Genomic DNA, 17,337 nt, shown 5'->3' on the forward strand with positions numbered 1-17,337 from the left:
CCAGAATTTCTATCACCTTACATATATCCAAGATAAACTGGAAGTTTACATCAACCACCCTGGATTTCTAGCTTCTCAAAAAATTCTGAATCTACATTCTTCCATTTACCACACTCTAAGCCATAATACACCTGGCCCTGTCCACTGCCTCTGCCTACCTGGCATTTGAGTTCAGGGGAGTTCTGCAGCATCTTGATGCCCCTTCTCTGTCACCGTGTTCCCTGCGTCATTACAGAAGTCCAAAGGGAAGGAGTCAGCACCACCTTGCTCTACTGCAGAGCTTGCCCCATCTACAACAGTTACCTCCCGTGAGTGGGACGGGGGAGAAAGCATGACCAACACAGGCTTTGATGAGAAGATAAAGGATTTCTGTTTTTATTTCCACTGCCTCTGAACAGGCTTCTCACATTACAGCGTTTACTTCTCTCCCCTTCTAGGGCACTGCATCAGAGCATGAGGGGCAGAACAAAGAACCAGCCAAGAAAAAAAGGAAAAAGGAAATGAAATGCCTGAGTTAATGTGAACTTTGGGGCTTCTGCTTTCTTTTTACCCAACAAGCAACAATGCCCCTTTGTCCTGCTGCCTGCACCACGTTGGCATCTTGGTTCTGAACTCAATTGCACCTTCAGTTTAGAGGCAGTCATTCTTGGCAGGCCCTGCTACTGAAAAATGGCTGGCCTGAGGCCAGCCCTTTTGCAAAAAGCAGAGCTGAAAGCCTGAGTTTTAGGAGCCTGCACTGCCCCGATGAAGCTCCATGGGAGCAAATACAGAGCCTCCAGGCAGGGCTATAGTCCAGGCTGGCTTCATTTCTCCAGGGAGCCTTTGGTGAGTTCAATTATCTGGTAAATATCCAGCGCTTCACCTGAAAAATAGTGCAATTCATTAGGATGCCCCCTCACGAAGCAGTCAGAAGTGAGACGCTTAATGTTAAGGTCAAAAAGGACTGCCAAGAATGGTAGGGTCATACTTGGGGAGGATCTGTTACGTATAAAATAAGTTTGTCTTAGATACATTTTAAATAGACTTTAAGCTTTCTAATTTGTTTGGCATTCAGAGCATAATTTTGTCACCTAAGAACCCACTGTGACTTTAAAATAAATCGCGTTTAAATCTTGTGTGTGTGTGTGTGTGTGTGTGGTTGAAGAGGAAAGAAACCAGAGTCAAACACTTCGTTTACTAGGAACACCTTTCTACAAACACGCCTTTGTGATCTGAACATTATGCTCACTTTGGACTCAGCCCGTTATAAACCGAACCAGCCCAGTACATAGCCCAAGATAGGGGTTCTCCTCCAGTGCCCCAAGCCTCTGTTGTCCAAGACCACTTTCTAATCCACCTCCCGTCCCATGTGTAATAAGGAAAGAAGGTGTTGTGCTCACCCTGGGGAATCCCATATCGCCTTTCCATCCCAGTTGGGTTAGAAGGGGTTTTACAGTCCATGGTCACTTCCTTCCTGAGGCACTGGTCAATATCGACTGTACTGAAAAACGCCACCGACTGGGGCAGGTCATTCAGACCCAGCTTGTGGGCAAACATGCACCTGAAAGAGACCCGGCCCCTGCAGCAGTCGCGCCCGCTGTGAACAAGACCCATCTCCCAGGAGGTGGCCTGCAGGGCGTGCCCAGCCACCTCTGCAAGCGAAGAAAGCTGACGGGCCAGCACCTCCCGCTGAGACACTCGCGTACCACTGTGGACTCAAAACACACCTTTTTTCCCACTTTGGTCAGAAGACGAGGGCAGCAGTATTGATCATTGTAAACACTCATTATATACCCATTAATCAGGACAGGCCATGGTTCCCAAACTGGTTCTTAGTGGCAGATCAACATGGAACTGTAACATCAGTTAATCCAATCATATAAACTAGGGATTTTACTACAAGGAAATACAACTCAATATGTATACTTGAGCTTCCCTGTTAACGATGTTTTCTGTTTAGTAACAGAATAGCAAACTTTTGGCACTTAAGAATAAATGTTTACAAATGAAAAAGTATCTCAATTTTCTGAGATACTTGGAGAAAAGCCTGTCATCTGATTTTCAAAACAAAGCTGTATTCCGAGGGGAGCACAGTTTGAGAACTCCTCTCCCACCTCCTGACCACCCCAGTGATCTAGTCTGGCAATACGACACTTTCAGTCTCCAAAAATCTTTTCTAAATATCGAGCCAGTCTTTTTAAGACTTCGTAGTTTTTAAAAATCAGAGATAAAAGTGGAAACACTTATTCCTGGGGGCATGAAAATTCAGATTGTGCTCAGTGTGGTCCAAGCCCCATGTAGCTGGCAGACGCTCAGGCCGGAGGAGCCATGGGCCCTGCCTACCTGGTCAGGAGGTTGGTGATTTGCAGGGCGAGGGCCGCGCGGTATCGGTCCTCCTCCCGCACCAGGTAGCGAACCTCATCGTGGATGCTGATGCAGAAGCGCCCATCAATGGCAAACTCCTCGAACAGCCACTTCATGGCCACAAGCATGAGGTGCAGGTAGTCCACCGCGGAGCTCTGCACCACCCAGTTCACTCGGCTGGTCATAAACTAGGGAGGGAAGGCACAGGTGAGGAGGGCCAAACCACAAGCAGCTCCCTCCTGAGCAGGAGGCGGCACAGGAGCCCTGCCCTCCCTGAGGCTCCCGTTGCCCCGTTCTGAGGGTGGCGGTACCTCCCCGCGGACAGCACAGGGTTCCAGGGCCCGGCTGATGCGGCAGCCCAGCACCGGGGTACGCGGTATGTCAGATGTGGCAATGCTCTCCAGCTTGTTGAACATTTCTGACTCTGTGCCCCCCATCCAGGCTCGCTCAGCAACCACCTCCCACTTCTTCCATCGCGATCTGGGGAACAAAGAGGGCAAGCTTTGTGTTTCACCATATCAGAGCAAAAGCACGCCAGTTCTCCCTGGGCAAGCCCAAACCCTCCCACTGACATGCACACACAGAAGGGTCTCACTTCTTTGAAGCTTCTCTCTGGATCTTGCGCAGATCCTTCAGGGAAACCCAGCCGTCCTCGGTCCTCTCCACAGGGAGGTCCAACTCCTTCACCAGCCACTCGCCCTCATCTGACAGCCGGTACCTGGGGGGCAGCATCACAACTGTCGTTTCCATGGGAACGCCTGTCCTGTGCCAAACTCTGGGCTAGGCGTGTTCAACTCCACTCCATTTCCACAACCGCCCTGGGGTCAAAAGGCTCAGAGATGCTAAGTGACTGGGATCACACAGCAGGCAGAAACAGCCTAGACAGGATCCCAGGATTCTGTGGGCTTCCTGAAGGTAGCCCAATGAAGGACAGGGGACCATTACTGTCCTAAACCTTCAACCCTGCACTGCCCAGTGACCAACAGGTGTCATGTCAGTCCAGCAGGCAGCAAAGGCTACCACCCTGCATTTTGGGGTGAGGGTGGGAAGAGCATTTAGAAAGGCAGAAGACAGGACATACAGCCAGGCCTGGCTCACCCTTCTCGGTCCCTGCTGCCCCAGACTCCCAGCTTCACTGCGGCTTTAGACGACACCAGGTTAGTCCCCTGCTGGCCAGTCATGTCACTTACCTGCTCACAGGTGCAATAGGCTTTCCCCACCACCCCTCAGTCCACACCATGACGCTTTCAAAGGTCTCCACGACTAAGACCCAGCCGTGTCTGTTGTCACTGCCTTGCCTCCGCCAGTACACGCTACCCTAGAGCATCCCCCCAACCCCGTCTCCCCTCTCACCTCCCTGGACAACACTCTGCTCCCCCTCTCACTTGCTCTCATGCCCTGTGAGCATGTGGGTTTGCAACCCCCACATTACTGTTTATTCTGCAGGAGCAGAGCAGGCACCCTGCAACCACTCAGTGATAACAAACGCACGGCTATGAGGAAAACGGACTGTGAAGCGAGCAAACATCACAACCGAAGGACAACCCACCTACAGCTAGGTCAGAGGCCATATGAGGGCTCAGGCAACAGAAGGTCAAAAAGACAGGCGCAGCAAAGACAATAAAGCAAGCCTGAGGCCCAGGGGTGGGGAAGGGGGGACACTCACCGGCGGAGGCCCTTGGTGACTGCATACATGTGCTGGGCCTTCTCAGCTGCCTCCTGCCGCGTGAGTCGGTGGTTGAACTGCATGAGCAGGCGCTCGGCGAAGGGCTGCCCGGCCCCATAGATGCGGCCGTAGTTGATGATCTTGGCGTGCTCACGGCTGATGCCCACGGTGGCTGCTGTCTTGCTGTGCAGATCAGTGCCCCTGCTCTTCCTGCCCTGCAGGGTCATCCAGCCGAAAGCCGTGCAGCCTGGGGGGCAGGGCGACAGTGAGAGAGGTGGCTTTGGAAGTGCTCCGCCGGCCAGGCATCAGGCCGCCTCCACTCTGCTCCAGCCCTGGCTCCCGCTCACCATGCATGCCGGCAAAGTGGGCGTCTCCCAGCACAGCTGCGATCCACAGCTCCTGGGAGTCCACATCAGCACCCACGAGGACGTAGCCAGGCGGGGCCTGCACCATGGCCTTCAACTCACTGCCTACGCGGTCAGGCTGTGGGAAGAGGGAGGTCATACCCCACGTAGGTACCCGGTGAGACTCCTCTGGCTCGCCCCGAGGCCTGACTAGACTGAGATATGGTGGCCCTTCCCAAGGGCATGGTTTTAGGGAATGCAGCCAGCTCTGCCAGTTCCAGGTAAAGATCCCCTGCCCCATGCCTGGCTCACACTCAGCCCCATGCAGACTCCACAAAAGCTGTGCCACGCATGCCTGGCCAGGAGCAGGTGCCCAGAACTTATCTGCCCAACAAATGGAGGGGCTGTGATGCCAGATTTGGACTTGAGTCCCGCCAGACTCAGATATTAGTACAGGCTCATTGCAACCCCAGCTTCTCGAGACAGGAGAGGAAAGCCAGGGAGACCAGACGTACAAAGAACACGTACCCGGGCATTGCTGGCAGTGAGCCATGTGGGCTCCACGGCCCGTCGAGTGATGGTGCCGGCCGTCACCACCTGGGGCAGGATGGCCCCGTAGCGGCCTTCCTCATCGTAGTTGGCGTGCCTGTGGGGGTGTCGGGGGGAAGGACCTGAATCCCCACAGCTGGCTTTGGTCTTAGGACCCGCCTCACTCAGCTTTCCTGTTCCCACAACCCCGATAGGACATACCTGGTCACGGCCCGGGGCAGCGCAGACCGGGGCAGCCACACCACCATCTGGGAGCTGTGGGGACATGCTGCTGAGCACAGCCATGGGGGCAGGAGCCACCCCTTCACAACACGGCTCTCGACTACCTTGCTCTGCTGCGTGCCCTCCGTGCCCGGCCTCAACCCTCTACACTGACCTGACTTGGGCTGGGCCCTGCCATCCACCACCCAGGAGCACAAGCCCTCAAGGAGATGGCCAGGCAGCTGAGGCCGCTTCTGCCCGCATCCTGGGGTGACCGTGAGGCACCCCGGTGCAGCCCTGCCACCACTGCCTCCTCCACGCTCAGGGCAGACGTCACCAGCCCTTGCCACTCTTCTCACAGGAGCGTGCTGCTGGCGGCCACCTCAGCCATGGAACTAGACTTTGATCCATCTGCCATTCCCGGCCTAGGACCCAGCCCCCAACACAGCTTACAGGCCACTAGCCCTTCACAGAAGGGGCCTCACAGGGCTGGGAGGGGCCTTCAGGAACCTACAGTACCACTCTTCTTACATAACAAGGAAACTGAAGCTGGAGAGGGAAAGAGCCTGGTCCGTGGGTGAGCGGCACCAGGACCACAGAGAGCCTGGCCTCCAGACCGGGTGAGCCCTGCGCTGTAGTACAGGCTGTCGGGGCCCCGGGGTTGGGGGGGTAGGGAGGGGGGAGGGGAAGGGATCCCAGGAGAGCGGTGACCTGGTCAGAGGCATGGATAGCAGCAAGTCTCTGCCCTCCCCGACAGCCCACCTGATACGCTTATGGGCGTTCCTCCAAAATGAGATCATCTTATTGATTTCCAAGGCCCGGGGCCCGCTGGCGCCTCCCGGGCCAGCCTGCAGGCTGCCGTCCTCCATCTTGGGCAGGAAGTCTTTGGCGAAGGGGCTGCCCACGTTGCAGCTGTTGCCATCCTGTGGAGAGCAGAGGAAGCGGGGGCTGGAGGCGCGCTGCGGTCCCCAGTGCCTGAGGCACTGCCCGACACTGAGCCCAGACTGCCCCACCAGCAGAGCGGTCTGGGGCAAATCCCTGATTGCAACATACACACACACACGGGCGCACACACACACACATTCACACGCAGGCACACACCTAGCTCCCCTCCCAGTAACAGCCACCAGTCACCAGATGCGGTACTAGGCCCCCAACACGCTCTATGTCATTTTTCTCTTTTTTCTTGCCCTATGTCATTTAATTCTGCCACCAGACCCCTTGCCACTCAATTTTTAGAAGGAAAACAAAGGCTCAAAAACATCCCCAGTGGCTCAGATGGTAAAGAATCTGCCTGCAATGCAGGAGACCCAGGTTCAATCCCTCTGGGGAAGATCCCTTGGAGAAGGAAATGGAAACCCACTCCAGTATTCTTGCCTGAAGAATCCCATGGACAGAGGAGCCTGGCGGGCTATAGTCCCTGCCCCTATATAGCCATGTAGTCCATGGCTATAGTCCATCACAAAGAGATGCCCCATGTCATTTTTCTCTTTTTTCTAGCCCTATGTCATTTAACTCTGCCATCAGGCCCCTTGCCACCCAATTTTTAGAAGAAAAACAAAGGCTCAGAGAGATGGCAACTTTTGTCCGAGATCATGCTCTGCCCCTCTACTCCTGGCATTCCCACAGCAAAGCCGTCTCCTGGTTTGAGTCACTCCGCAGGCCTACTATGTGCCCCAAAACACCACGAAACAGGGTGTGAACCAGCACACACACCTTGTGAGGCAGCTTGAAGAACCAGCAGCCGGGGATATCCACGTCGTTGTAGGGTCCATTGCCATGGTGATAAGCTGGCTGGCTGGCTTTGGGGCCACCAGCAGCAGTCTGTGGGGGCCACACACCTAGATCAGGCCCTGCTCCAGAACCTGCATTCAGCGAGGGCCATGGGGTAGGGGTGGGAAAAGGGCCTGAAATGGCATGCAGCTGGGAAACGACAGGATGGCCACGCAGTCTCAGGCTCCCTCTCTGGCCTCCAACAAGGGTGGGGCTGCCTAAGGGCATGGTGGTCATCTCCCAGCCCCCCAAAACCTTGGGAACTGAGGGGGAAAGCGCTACCTGGGCGCAAGAGGAGGACATGGCCAGCCAGCACCCACCCAGAGAAGCCCTGAGCAGGCGCCCAGCTCACCGGAGCTAGCGGTTGACCTGGGACTGCCTCTTGCGAGTTCTCCATCTTTGCCTCGGCCTCCACTTCCAAGCAGCCCAATTCTTCCACCTGGAGGGGCCCAGGTACCAAGTGAGTAAAGCAGGGGGCTGGGCTGGCCCACGTCCGCCAGCCCCACTCTGGGGTGAGTGAGCAGATGAGTGCCCCTGGCGCCCGGCCCCCACCCAGAGGCTGCCCGGTCCTGGAGCCAGAGCCGCCCTCACCGTCTGCCACATGGCGCCGCTGTCGGACAACAGGAACTCCTCAGACAGGTCTGCCCGCGGCGGCTCCAGCTGCTGCTTCCCCTGTTCAAGACAGTGCTTCCTGTACAGGGACTCGATGGCTCTGCGCAGAGAACGGCAGCCGCAGCCTGATTACCGCGGGCCCCCTCCGGGCCAGGCCGCTCGCCAGGTGCCTTCCACCGTTCCCTGTTCAGTCCCCAGAAGCGGCTCTGAGGCAGGAATGGACAGCACTCTCCCCGGCTCACAGATAGCGAGTGACAAGCTGAGAACAACAGCACGCTGCTGGCAGGCTGGGCCTCAAGGCCCGGGCTGACTCGGGAGAAGAGCGTGTGGGGAGCAGGGCAGCGGGGAGTCAGGGCCAGGCCCACCCCGGGCCGGCTCCTGCCCACACACCCACTCTTCAGCTCACAGGCGCAGGCCGACCCCCATCCCTCTGTCCTCAGGCCCCACAGGCGGGTCAGACTGCCCTGCCGAGCCAGGGCCCTCAGCTCTGGGCCACTTCACGCACTATGGCTTCTCCCCATCACCTGCCTGTCAAAAGCTCAAGGGTTTGGGTTCTCAGACAAGAGACTTCCCCATGGCCTTTTCTTCTGCCAGCTCTAAAATGAAGATAACCACCCTGTCTCATGTGGCTGCCTGGGGAACAAACGAGGAAGCACTGTAAAGGATTTAGTAACACAGAAGATAACCAGTGCTCGATAAATGATACTCAACGAAGGCACACAAAGTCCGTGGACCCATCACGTTCAACGGCCCTCCAGCCCGCCCTCTACGTGTTCCTGTGCGGGCAGCCGGGCTGCAGGCTTCTGAGCAGGGCCTCAGCCCTTCCCACTCCAACCCCACGCCCTCAACTCAACAGGGCTCGGAGGCCTGGACGGAAAGACTGCCATCAAAAAAGAACTGGAAGCCAGACACTCCGACTCAGGCTCCTCACCCTAGCCCGAGCTGGGCTTGGCCTCTCCAACAGGGGGAAGGGTCCCGAGATGCTAGCCCCTTTCTCCCCGAGCCAGAGCCTTACGTGTGGGGGCAGGCCGCCCCAGCCGACGTGGGGGCACTGCCGGCCGGTGCCTGAGCCAGGTTGTCCCACCGCCCGGGCACCAGGTAGCCCCAGCCATGCTGCTCCGAGTAGTGCAGAGGGAAGCCGTCCCAGGTCAGTGCCATGAGCTTAGGTGTGACCCGCATCTGGAGGCTGAGGAGACTGGGGCCAGGGGTCCACTCAGGGTCATCGAGACGGGGACACAGCTTCCGATACCACCTACGCCGCCAGCAGAGAGTGCATCACAGCAGTCAGGGGAGGACAGCATGTAACGAGGAAGGCTCTCTTCACCCATGACAACGCCCACCCATCCCAAGGCCTGCTGGTGACCTCAGCCTGACATCACCACCCCCTCCCTCTGGGACTCAGCCAGGACCCCCATGGAGGCCCCTAGAATAATTCAAATATTCCCCAAGGACAGATCCTCTGTCAGCTCCCTGTTCCAGGACCCATACACACTGCCCAGGGCAAGACTCCTCGCCAAGCTCCACTTCACCAGGGAAACTGCCCAGAGCAGCGCACAGGTCTACCCAACCTCTGCTGCTCCAGAAGCACACCAGGGCCTCCAGTGCTCCATCCCTCACAGGCTGTTCACCAAAGCCAATGCCAGAGCTAGGCAAGTGAGACACTCAGGGCACAGATTTAAGGGGGCCTCCTCTCAGGGAAACACAAAATTGGCCCCTTGCTGTTCAGTCTGGATGCCCCTATTTTCCCATCTCTGCCACTTTGTGGGGCGAGAATGAAGGTCACCACCTCAAGGAAGCTTTCCTTGATTTCCCCAGGCAGTTTTAGGTTCTGCCTCGACACTGATGACTCTCCTGTCTCATGATGGATATCAACTCCAGCGCAGGCTGGCTCCTCCCAGGGAGAAGCTACTAGACAGGAGTTATGCTTCTCTTCGCCCCTCAGAGGCTGCAGTAAGGCCAGAGCACAGCAGGTGCTTAGTGCACTGGTAGTGAACAAGCCCAGGGACGCAGGGGTGAGAGCAGGACAGGAAGGGGCAGGAACAGACGGCAGCGTGTTAGCAGGGGCGCATACGAACACTGCCCGTTGTGCTGGGGCCCAGAATACGGTGTCTTGAGGTGGAGGGAGGGATAGGGTGGCTTCTGGACATGTGAGGGGAAGGGCTCACCCTGGGTGTCCAGGAAGATGCTGGGGCCGCTTGGGCAGGAGCTCTGTGGTCCCCCTCAGCTGCTCCAAGCAGGTGCGGGCTGTGGCATCTCGCTGGAACTCCTCCTCCTCACTGGGGGGGCCGGGGTCTGCACAGGGTGGGGAGGACAATCAGGACCAGGGAACGGTATCTCAGAAAGACCCTCCCAGGACCTGCCCAGCGGTCCAGTCCAGTGGTTCGAATTCTGTGCTTCCACTGCAGGGGGCGTGGGTTCTTCTCTGGAAGGCTGGAGCCACCACTGCCAAGGGACCCCACGGTCCCAGGCCCTTCCCAGCGCCCCTCCCTTCCCCGCCTCCCGCCCATGCTCCCCACCTTCCTGATCCCTGGGGTCCCCAGGGGCGTCAGCCCCCTTGACAGGCAACTTGCTGGCTGTGGCCGGCTCCCTCCTCTTCCCTTTCTTCGCCTTCTTCTGCTTGAACTCCTGCACGTCCCACTCCAGGTCCCAGAGCCAGGGGTCCTCTTTGTACCTGCACAGCCAGTTCACCAAGGCAGGGCTAAGGCCACGCTGGAGGCCAGGCCTCCCACTGCCCGGCCCCTGCAGGGGGACCCTGCCCACCCAACGGCCTGGCTACCTCTCTCCCGAGAGCAACTGGCAGGCGTCGTTGGCCAGGTCCATCAGCGACTTCTTCATCTCCCGCTGGAGCTCCTCGTAGGTGCCCTGTGCCTCCGCCAGGTAACGCTCCCAGTTCTGGTTGACGGGCAGGTAGGAGACACCCATCTCCAACATGCCAGCCAGAGTCACCGGGTGGGGACACCTTCAGGACAAACACCAGGGCTGCCATAAATGACCACGGGAGGCAAGGCTCTGGCCCAAGCCCTGAGCCGGCCTGGCAATCCTCAACCCAACCACCCACGTCAGAGAGACAGGGGTTTAAACCCCAGCTCTCTCCTATTTCCCAGCCATGAGACCCTGCATAAGTGACGTCATCTCTCTGAGCCAAAGTTCCTTCATCTATAAAATGGGGGTATCATTCCATCCTCAGGGATAATGTGGGAATGACAGCTCACAAAAATGGAGATAGCTGCCGCTTGCTGAGTAATGACCAGGAGCCAGACGCTGTGTTAACAACTCCACACACACAGTGTCACACAAGAGCCTTACAACTGGATAGTCAAGTATGCCTGTGTGTGCTTCACAGACAAGACCACTGGGGCTCAGAGAAACCAACTGCCCTGCCCAAGGTCACATGAGCTGGACCGGACAATTAAGATCAGAACCGGGTTTGGCTGAGGCCTCCAATTCTGACCGCATCATCAGACTGACTCACTAGGACACATAACAAAGATGGACGTGAAGCCCTTGGCTCAGGATCTGGGTTCAGAGACGGCGCTGAGCAGACCATGAAATAAGAACAGCCTGGGACCTCCCCTCTAGGACCCTGTAGACACCCCAGAGTCCAAGGCCCAGGTGGCCACCCCTGGACAGAGCAGCTCCATGCTCTCGGGCCAGAAAGGCTGAGGGCCCCAGCCTGAGAAAGGCCCAGCAGCACCTGGCTACAATGGGCCCAGGTACCACCGGGAACCCACTGACCCCCAAGGGGTTCCCAGAGGGGCACTCCCTCACCTCTCCAGGAAGAGTGGAAGCTGCTGCTGGAAAACCTCATAGGTGGCCCACACGTCCTGGGCACAGTACTGCATCAGGTCCTGGCACAGGCGACAGGAAGGCGCAGGGTGGGCAGTCACCCACTACTGCCGCTGGGCCCAGGCCCAGGCGTGACAGCGGCACTCCCAGGGCCTCTGGGGCCTGCCCCTGCCCGCACCCCCAGGGCACCCCACCCCTGCCACACCTGGAAGTTCTCACGGACGTCCTTCATGTTGCCCTTGACAAACAGCTCGCGGGGCTCCTTCTCCAGGCGAGGCCCCCCCACGTAGAGGCCGTGCACGTCTGCCAGGTTATTGACACTGCTGATGTCCAGCCAGTCCCAGGACGAGATCTGGAGGCCAGAGCGAGGGACATGGCAGGTCAGCATGGCCTTGAGCCAGATGGGCAGGCTTGTGACGGGGTCCCCCCACGCCCACTGTGCCCTCACCGGTAGGCCGTTGGCTTTGCTCTGGGACTTCTGGCCTCGTTGAGTAGGGGGCCGGGCCTTGTGCTTGCCCTGCTTGGCGGCCATCCACAGACTGCGCTGGAAGCTGCTCAGCCCCGAGATGGCCATGTGCATGCTCATGGTGTCCAGGAAGCGCATGTGGGAACCCTGAGGAGTGGGGAGAGGCTGCAGCGGAGGGGCTGCCCACCCCAGCTCAGTGCTTCAGCCCACCAGCCCCACCACAGCCCCCCTCCCAGCACACAGCTGGATGCTCAAGATGCAGTGTCTTCAAACTTGCTCGTGCTTGTTCTTCCACCTGTGAGGGGCCTGCCTTCTAGATCCTAGCCACCCTGGAAGGGACAGGCCAGGCTCAGTCCCAACACAAGGCCCTTCCCAGCAACAGCACTGAGAGGCACCTTGGGAACAGAGGGGCTAAACCAAGCCTTCCGAGCTATCAGGCTTGGCTGCCCCGCCCTGCCACTCACCAGCTATGAGGCCCTGGCCAAGTTAACAAGGCTGTCTGAGCCTCAGCATCTGCAGCTGGAGGCCAAGGCTGCTCCCACCTGCCCCACCTCTCCTGGGGCACTTTCCACAAACTCAAGAAGTGCCACACTATGGTTCTGAGTGTCTGACATGTGCACTGTTCAAACCCTCTCAGCAATCCTATGATGCAACTTCTGCTATCTCCCTCTTTTTACAAAAGAGGAAACTGAGGCTCAGGGGTGTCAAGAAGCACATGCTGCTCACCAGTGGATGAGGCAGGACGCGTGCCCAGGCTGCGGGGCCCGCGGCCTCCAAAGCCCAGGTCAAACTCTAAAATGCCGCACAGACAAGGGCCATCAGTACTGTGACAGCTCAGGTCCTGTGCCAGGGATGCTGGGGACCCAAGAGCTGGGCACAGGGACCACGGGCAGGGCTGGTCAGCAGGGCGCCCTGGAGCTGCTACAAAGGCAATGGAGGCACTAGCCAGGACACGCAGTCCTTCCCCGGCCACTGAGAGCCGGGCTCCAAGCCCACCCCGAGCCAGGACCTGCACTCAGCCCCAGGATCCCTACCTGGATCAGGTACTGCTCCCGGATGTGGGCTCGGTCGAAGGACACATTGTGCCCCACCACTAACCGCTCCTGCCGGTCTCGCTGAGCGGGGCCGCCGGCACTGGCAGGGACCTCCAGGGGAATGAGGTCAGCCGGCGACAGCTGGCTGGTCCAAGAGTAACGCTCTTCCACCAGCCGCCGGCTGCACCAGGAATACCTGAGGAGGTGAGAGGCAGGCAGCTCAGCCCAGAGACGTGCACGCCCCGCTCCACAAGCCCCACTGCACACCTTCCACCACATGCAGGTCCTGTGCTAGCAGCTGGGGACACAAGGGGGACAAGGTCTCCTAACCCTCACAGAGCTGGAGGTCGGGTGGGGCGCTGTCAGGGGCCATGCTGGGAGTGAGGAGGAGTTACAAAGCCTTCTTTACTTCTCCACCTCCACAGAGAGGAAGGCAGCTACGCGCCAAAGTCCCCGGTGTCCCAGACGGGCATGCAGCCTGGCCGTCAAGATGTCTGTTAGGTCCGGGGCTCACCAAGTCTGTGCTTGGCTCTGAGGTGTCTTAATGAATGTTACCGACCCCTCACATCTATGAGCATGAAACAGCTCATGTTCAAAGAGCTAATAAAGGGGACAGACAATTATAACAGGACCCAAAGTGGAATTTTTTTTTAATTGAAAGTGGCAAAAAAAAAAAAAGACAAACGCTGCACACATGTACAGGATGAATCATCTGACGGCTGGAAAGATTCCGAAGGACAAAGAGCAAGTCACGCACCTTGGAGAAGGTGCTGGGCCTCTGAGCAACCACCCCCAGTGACAGACCAGGGAAAGTACCAGAAAGGAGGAGATGTATGCACATGTTCTAGAAGTATGTGCTAGAGCTGGGGGGTGGGGTGGACAGGGGGTGAGTGCTATCTGTTGGGGGCCTCTGACACTGACTCGGGAAAAGGCTGGAGTTCGCTCAAGATCCACAAGGATAAGTGTAGGGAAACGGCCACTGAGCAAAAAGCCTCTTGTGAACCATGGATCACGCCAAAGGGTCAAGGCCACTCAGCACCAAAGTGAGTGACGAGGCCACCTGTGTGGCCACCACGGCTGCAAGCAAGCTCCCTGCGTCCCTTATAGAGGGGAGGAGGGGTTATCTGTCACAACAGTTAATGACAAACGTAAAACTAGTTTCTCTCGGGGAGGGCATTACCAGCAAAAAGTGGTTCCTAATTTTAAACCTGGTGAGATCTAACCCACACCCCCAAATGATGGGAAAACACTCAGGAACTCAAGTTGCAACCTCCTTCCCTCTCAATTCAGCATGTCAAGGCCCTTAATAACACGGAAGAAAAGGCTGAAGGATGTCAAATATCAGAGGCTGCGGGGATGACAGGGACTTTGGTTGCAATAAAAAGCCAGACTGGTGTCAAGATCTGGGTCTGCAGCTGTGCATGAGAGCCATCTTGTTAAATTTTTGTGATAAAAATGAAGAAAGCCAAAATGCAAACACCTTTGGCATATTTAAGATGAGTCCGAACCAACGCCATTAACACTACACTTTTCCTGTGAGCCTCAGCTTGGCACTGACAGCCTGTGCAACGTCCCTCCAGTCTGATGTCCAAAGCCCTCACCTGCAGCCTTTGGGAAAGCTGCCCTCTGGCCTGTGCAAGGCTTCTCCCTTCCACTGGAAACTGCGGGCTGCTCAGGCATCTGACGTTAGACAGCCAGGTGCCAGGGATGTGCTGAAGTTAAGTGGGCTGCTGTCAGGGCCCCAGCCTCCCGCCCCCACCACAGTCAGGCTCCCAGGAGGAGGCCCTGTATGAGCCCGGTCCTCACTAATGACTTCCACTGCCAGGCAAACTGAGCGGTGCCCCCCAGTACCACTGGCAAGAATGGTATGAGAATGAGAGGATGATGGAAAGGACAGGAAGAGAAAGAGGTGAAAAGTCAGGAGAGGAAGAAGAGAAAAGAAAGAGACTAGAGGTAAACTGGCCAAGAATGACCAAAAGATCGAAAAACAGTTCTTATCACTGGGTCCTAATTTCCTTTCAGCCACCACAGCCTACTTTACTTTCTCAAATGAGGGACAGTATTCCCTCTAGTTTGACCATCAAGTTACATAGTAAGCTCTGAGATTCTCATCTTAACTGGAACTAATCAATAAGGAATCATCTGGTTTTGCTCTTTTCAGCCATTAATGCCTACCTTATCTATTTAGCCATGTTTTCACCATTTTCAACTGCATATTTAACATTTCGCAGCTTTCTTTACAAAGATGTAGCTTCCAATAGGAATAAAGAAACTGCCAACTTTTTTTTTGCTGGCCATGCCTGAAAGCATTAAGGTTGTAAATAGTATTTTAATCCTGGAATGAAGAATAAAAAAGGGGAGAAACAGTACTGCCATCATTGTTTGAAAAAGAAACTTGGGTAGCACTTAGAAAGTTACTCAAAAAGAAAAGAGTGATTGGATATACATTTGGGGGACCAAAATGCCTGCAGGCCTACTTGGGAGGCTAGGGGATGGAAGAAGTGTTTCTCAACTAGGGATGGTCAGCAAGGTGTCACCTGAGGGGAGGGGTATTTGGAAACTGAAATGGGGGGGACAGCGGGATTTGGTCTGGCACTTAAGAGAGCAGCTGGGGATGCTAAGTGTCTTATACTGCCTGGAACATTCCCACCAAAGGGAAGTTTCTCCTGCCCAAAATAACCAGACATCCCCAAATAGAAACACTGTTCCAATGCCTTGGACTAACTTTTCAGGAAGCTATTAGGGGAAGGGGTAAAGGCATCAAATCAAGGTAATCTCAAATGGTCTCCCAGTCAGCCTCAAGTACATGTTACTGGGACTCTGCTGAGCCCATCAGCACCTGACACTTGCTAGGGTGTCCTTTACCACCCACACCTTCCCCAACATAAAGTAAGCTCTATCAAAGCTGGGGTCGAGCTGATTTCAGTTCACCACTGAGTCCACAGTCCCTGGAAACCCACCCGCCAGACACAGAGTGGGGGCCCCCCCTCGAAGGCTCAAGTCCCCTGACCCCGGCCCCTCCCTACTCACCAGGCCGAGGGGGATATGGCCACCGCCAACGTGGGGCAGGTTCCCTCTGCCAAGCAGACCTCCACGTCGAACACCAGGGCCCGCTCCTCGGGGATGGCCACGGGTTCGGCCTCCCCCGCGGGGCCGTACCGGGTCCAGCCCTCCGCCCAGGCCCAGCTCGGGGGCCGCGGGGGCAGCTGCGCCTGCAAGAGCGAGTTGGCCGCCTCCAGGTAGGGCAGGCTCTGCTTCTGCGCCAGGAGGCGGAAGTGCTGGTCCAGGCTGCCCCCGAGCAGGGGCGGCAGGCGCAGCTCCACGTCGGGCAAGGGCGGGGCTGGCTGCCCCCAGAGCCCGTGCTTCTGCAGGTGCTCCACGCTGCGGCGCACCGCGGCCTCGTCGGGCCTCTCCCCGCCGGGCCCGAAGATCTGCTCGTGAAGCCCTCTCGAGAGCATCTGGATGTGCAAGGGGTTGTGCCGCAGCTGCCCGCCCACCGAGGATGGCACAGGCTGCGGCGACGGCGGCCCGTCGCTGGGGACGGGGTCGGAGGCGGAGCTGGAGACCCAACGTCGCGGAGCTGGAACCCGGCCTGGCCCGACGGTGGCGCCGGCCACCTTCCTCCAGAGCAGGCGGCTCATGGTGGGTGCAGGGAGCCCCTCGGTGGGCGTCAGGACACCTGGCTTTGGGCTCCAGCTTGGCAGCGTTCACTGGCTGAGAGACGTGGAGAGGGACACGTCCTGTCTCCGCTTTCCTGCCAGGGAAATGGTTCTGACCATGCCTGCCTTCCACCCACAAATCCTAAAGGAGACAGATGATGTACAGTGTTACCAACATGCAGAGCACGTGTGATCTTACCAGCCCTCCTTCCGCGAGCACTGCCTGCGTCCCAAAGCAGGGTGCCAGGCGCCTTTAGGTGCATGTTCTCAGTTGATCATCAAGCAACCTTGGGAAATACCAATACCCCTCGGAAAACCGAGTTTCACGTTAAGTTCATCAGAGAAGAAGACGGTAGTGGTTAAGAGCGCAAGACTCTGGTGGGGACAACGAGGGTTTGAATCCCGGCTCCAGCTCTTTCGAGACGTGTGACCTTGGGCAGGCGCCTTAGGCCCCCATTTCCCTACTCTGTAAAATGGGGTGACTGGGTTCTACCGGTCATACAGGACTGCTGTTCGGGTGACACAGGGCGAACCTGCCGCGGGGCACGGCCCTCGGCAAGTGCTCAGCAAACTGTGGCTGCCGGTGCCCCTCGACCGCCACAGCCCGAGGGCCTAGCGCCCTTAGGGGCCGGTGCCCGGGTTCGAGCCCGCCAAGGGGGCCGCAGTCCCGCGGGGCCCCCACTCCCGCCCGATCCCTGGCCCAGCGCGCCGCAGGGGCCCTCGGCCGCCAGCCTGAGCCCGGCGGCCACGCCGCGGTGCGCCCTGGGACGAGCCTCCGCCCAGCCCAGATCCGCGCTCCTAGACTGGAGAGGGAGGGGCCGCGCCGCCGCTCAGCGACCCGGCCGCCCGCCCCCCTGCGCCGAACCCGCCGGAAACCTCAGTCCGCCCGGTGCCTCCTGGTCTG

General features: G+C 57.7%; 2 protein-coding genes across 6 annotated transcripts in view; one reads left to right on the plus strand and one right to left on the minus strand.

Moving 5' to 3' along the window:
* The window catches only part of FANCI (FA complementation group I), a 63,932-nt gene extending 62,817 nt beyond the window's left edge, over positions 1-1,115 (plus strand). For all 4 annotated transcript variants that reach the window (XM_055556817.1, XM_055556816.1, XM_055556815.1 and 1 more), the window contains one exon: positions 438-1,115. In XM_055556817.1, the coding sequence (XP_055412792.1) occupies positions 438-518 (81 nt within the window). In that variant the 3' untranslated portion in view covers positions 519-1,115. The remainder of the gene's footprint in view (positions 1-437) is intronic.
* POLG (DNA polymerase gamma, catalytic subunit) lies at positions 353-16,551 on the minus strand. Of its 2 annotated transcripts, XM_055556820.1 has the most exons (22): positions 15,805-16,551; positions 12,775-12,970; positions 11,723-11,887; positions 11,480-11,626; positions 11,257-11,336; positions 10,265-10,447; positions 10,005-10,159; positions 9,654-9,780; positions 8,504-8,740; positions 7,468-7,588; positions 7,229-7,315; positions 6,820-6,927; positions 5,866-6,026; positions 5,104-5,157; positions 4,882-4,999; positions 4,357-4,492; positions 4,010-4,256; positions 2,939-3,061; positions 2,655-2,823; positions 2,323-2,531; positions 1,380-1,540; positions 353-862 (listed from the first exon to the last, which is right to left on the minus strand). In XM_055556820.1, the coding sequence occupies exons 1-22, from the start codon at positions 16,413-16,415 to the stop codon at positions 804-806; spliced, it is 3,654 nt and encodes a 1,217-aa protein (XP_055412795.1). In that variant the 5' UTR covers positions 16,416-16,551; the 3' UTR covers positions 353-803. The 2 variants fall into 2 exon arrangements, with proteins under 2 accessions (XP_055412795.1, XP_055412796.1); XM_055556821.1 differs by lacking the exon at positions 5,104-5,157 and having other exon boundaries at positions 11,723-11,905.
* Positions 16,552-17,337: the final 786 nt, after the last annotated feature.

The sequence above is a fragment of the Bubalus kerabau genome, chromosome 19, assembly GCF_029407905.1.
Source record: "Bubalus kerabau isolate K-KA32 ecotype Philippines breed swamp buffalo chromosome 19, PCC_UOA_SB_1v2, whole genome shotgun sequence".
Classification (NCBI taxonomy): domain Eukaryota; kingdom Metazoa; phylum Chordata; class Mammalia; order Artiodactyla; family Bovidae; genus Bubalus; species Bubalus kerabau.

Bases quoted from the DNA above. Each gene is read 5' to 3' on its own strand.
- POLG (XM_055556820.1), bottom strand. From the start codon at position 16,415: ATGAGCCGCCTGCTCTGGAGGAAGGTGGCCGGCGCCACCGTCGGGCCA. The intron at 5,000-5,103 runs GTATGTCCTATC...ACACCCCCACAG, and splicing joins CTGCCCCGGGCCGTGACCAG to GCACGCCAACTACGATGAGG. The intron at 4,493-4,881 runs GTACGTGTTCTT...CTCTTCCCACAG, and splicing joins TCACTGCCAGCAATGCCCGG to CCTGACCGCGTAGGCAGTGA.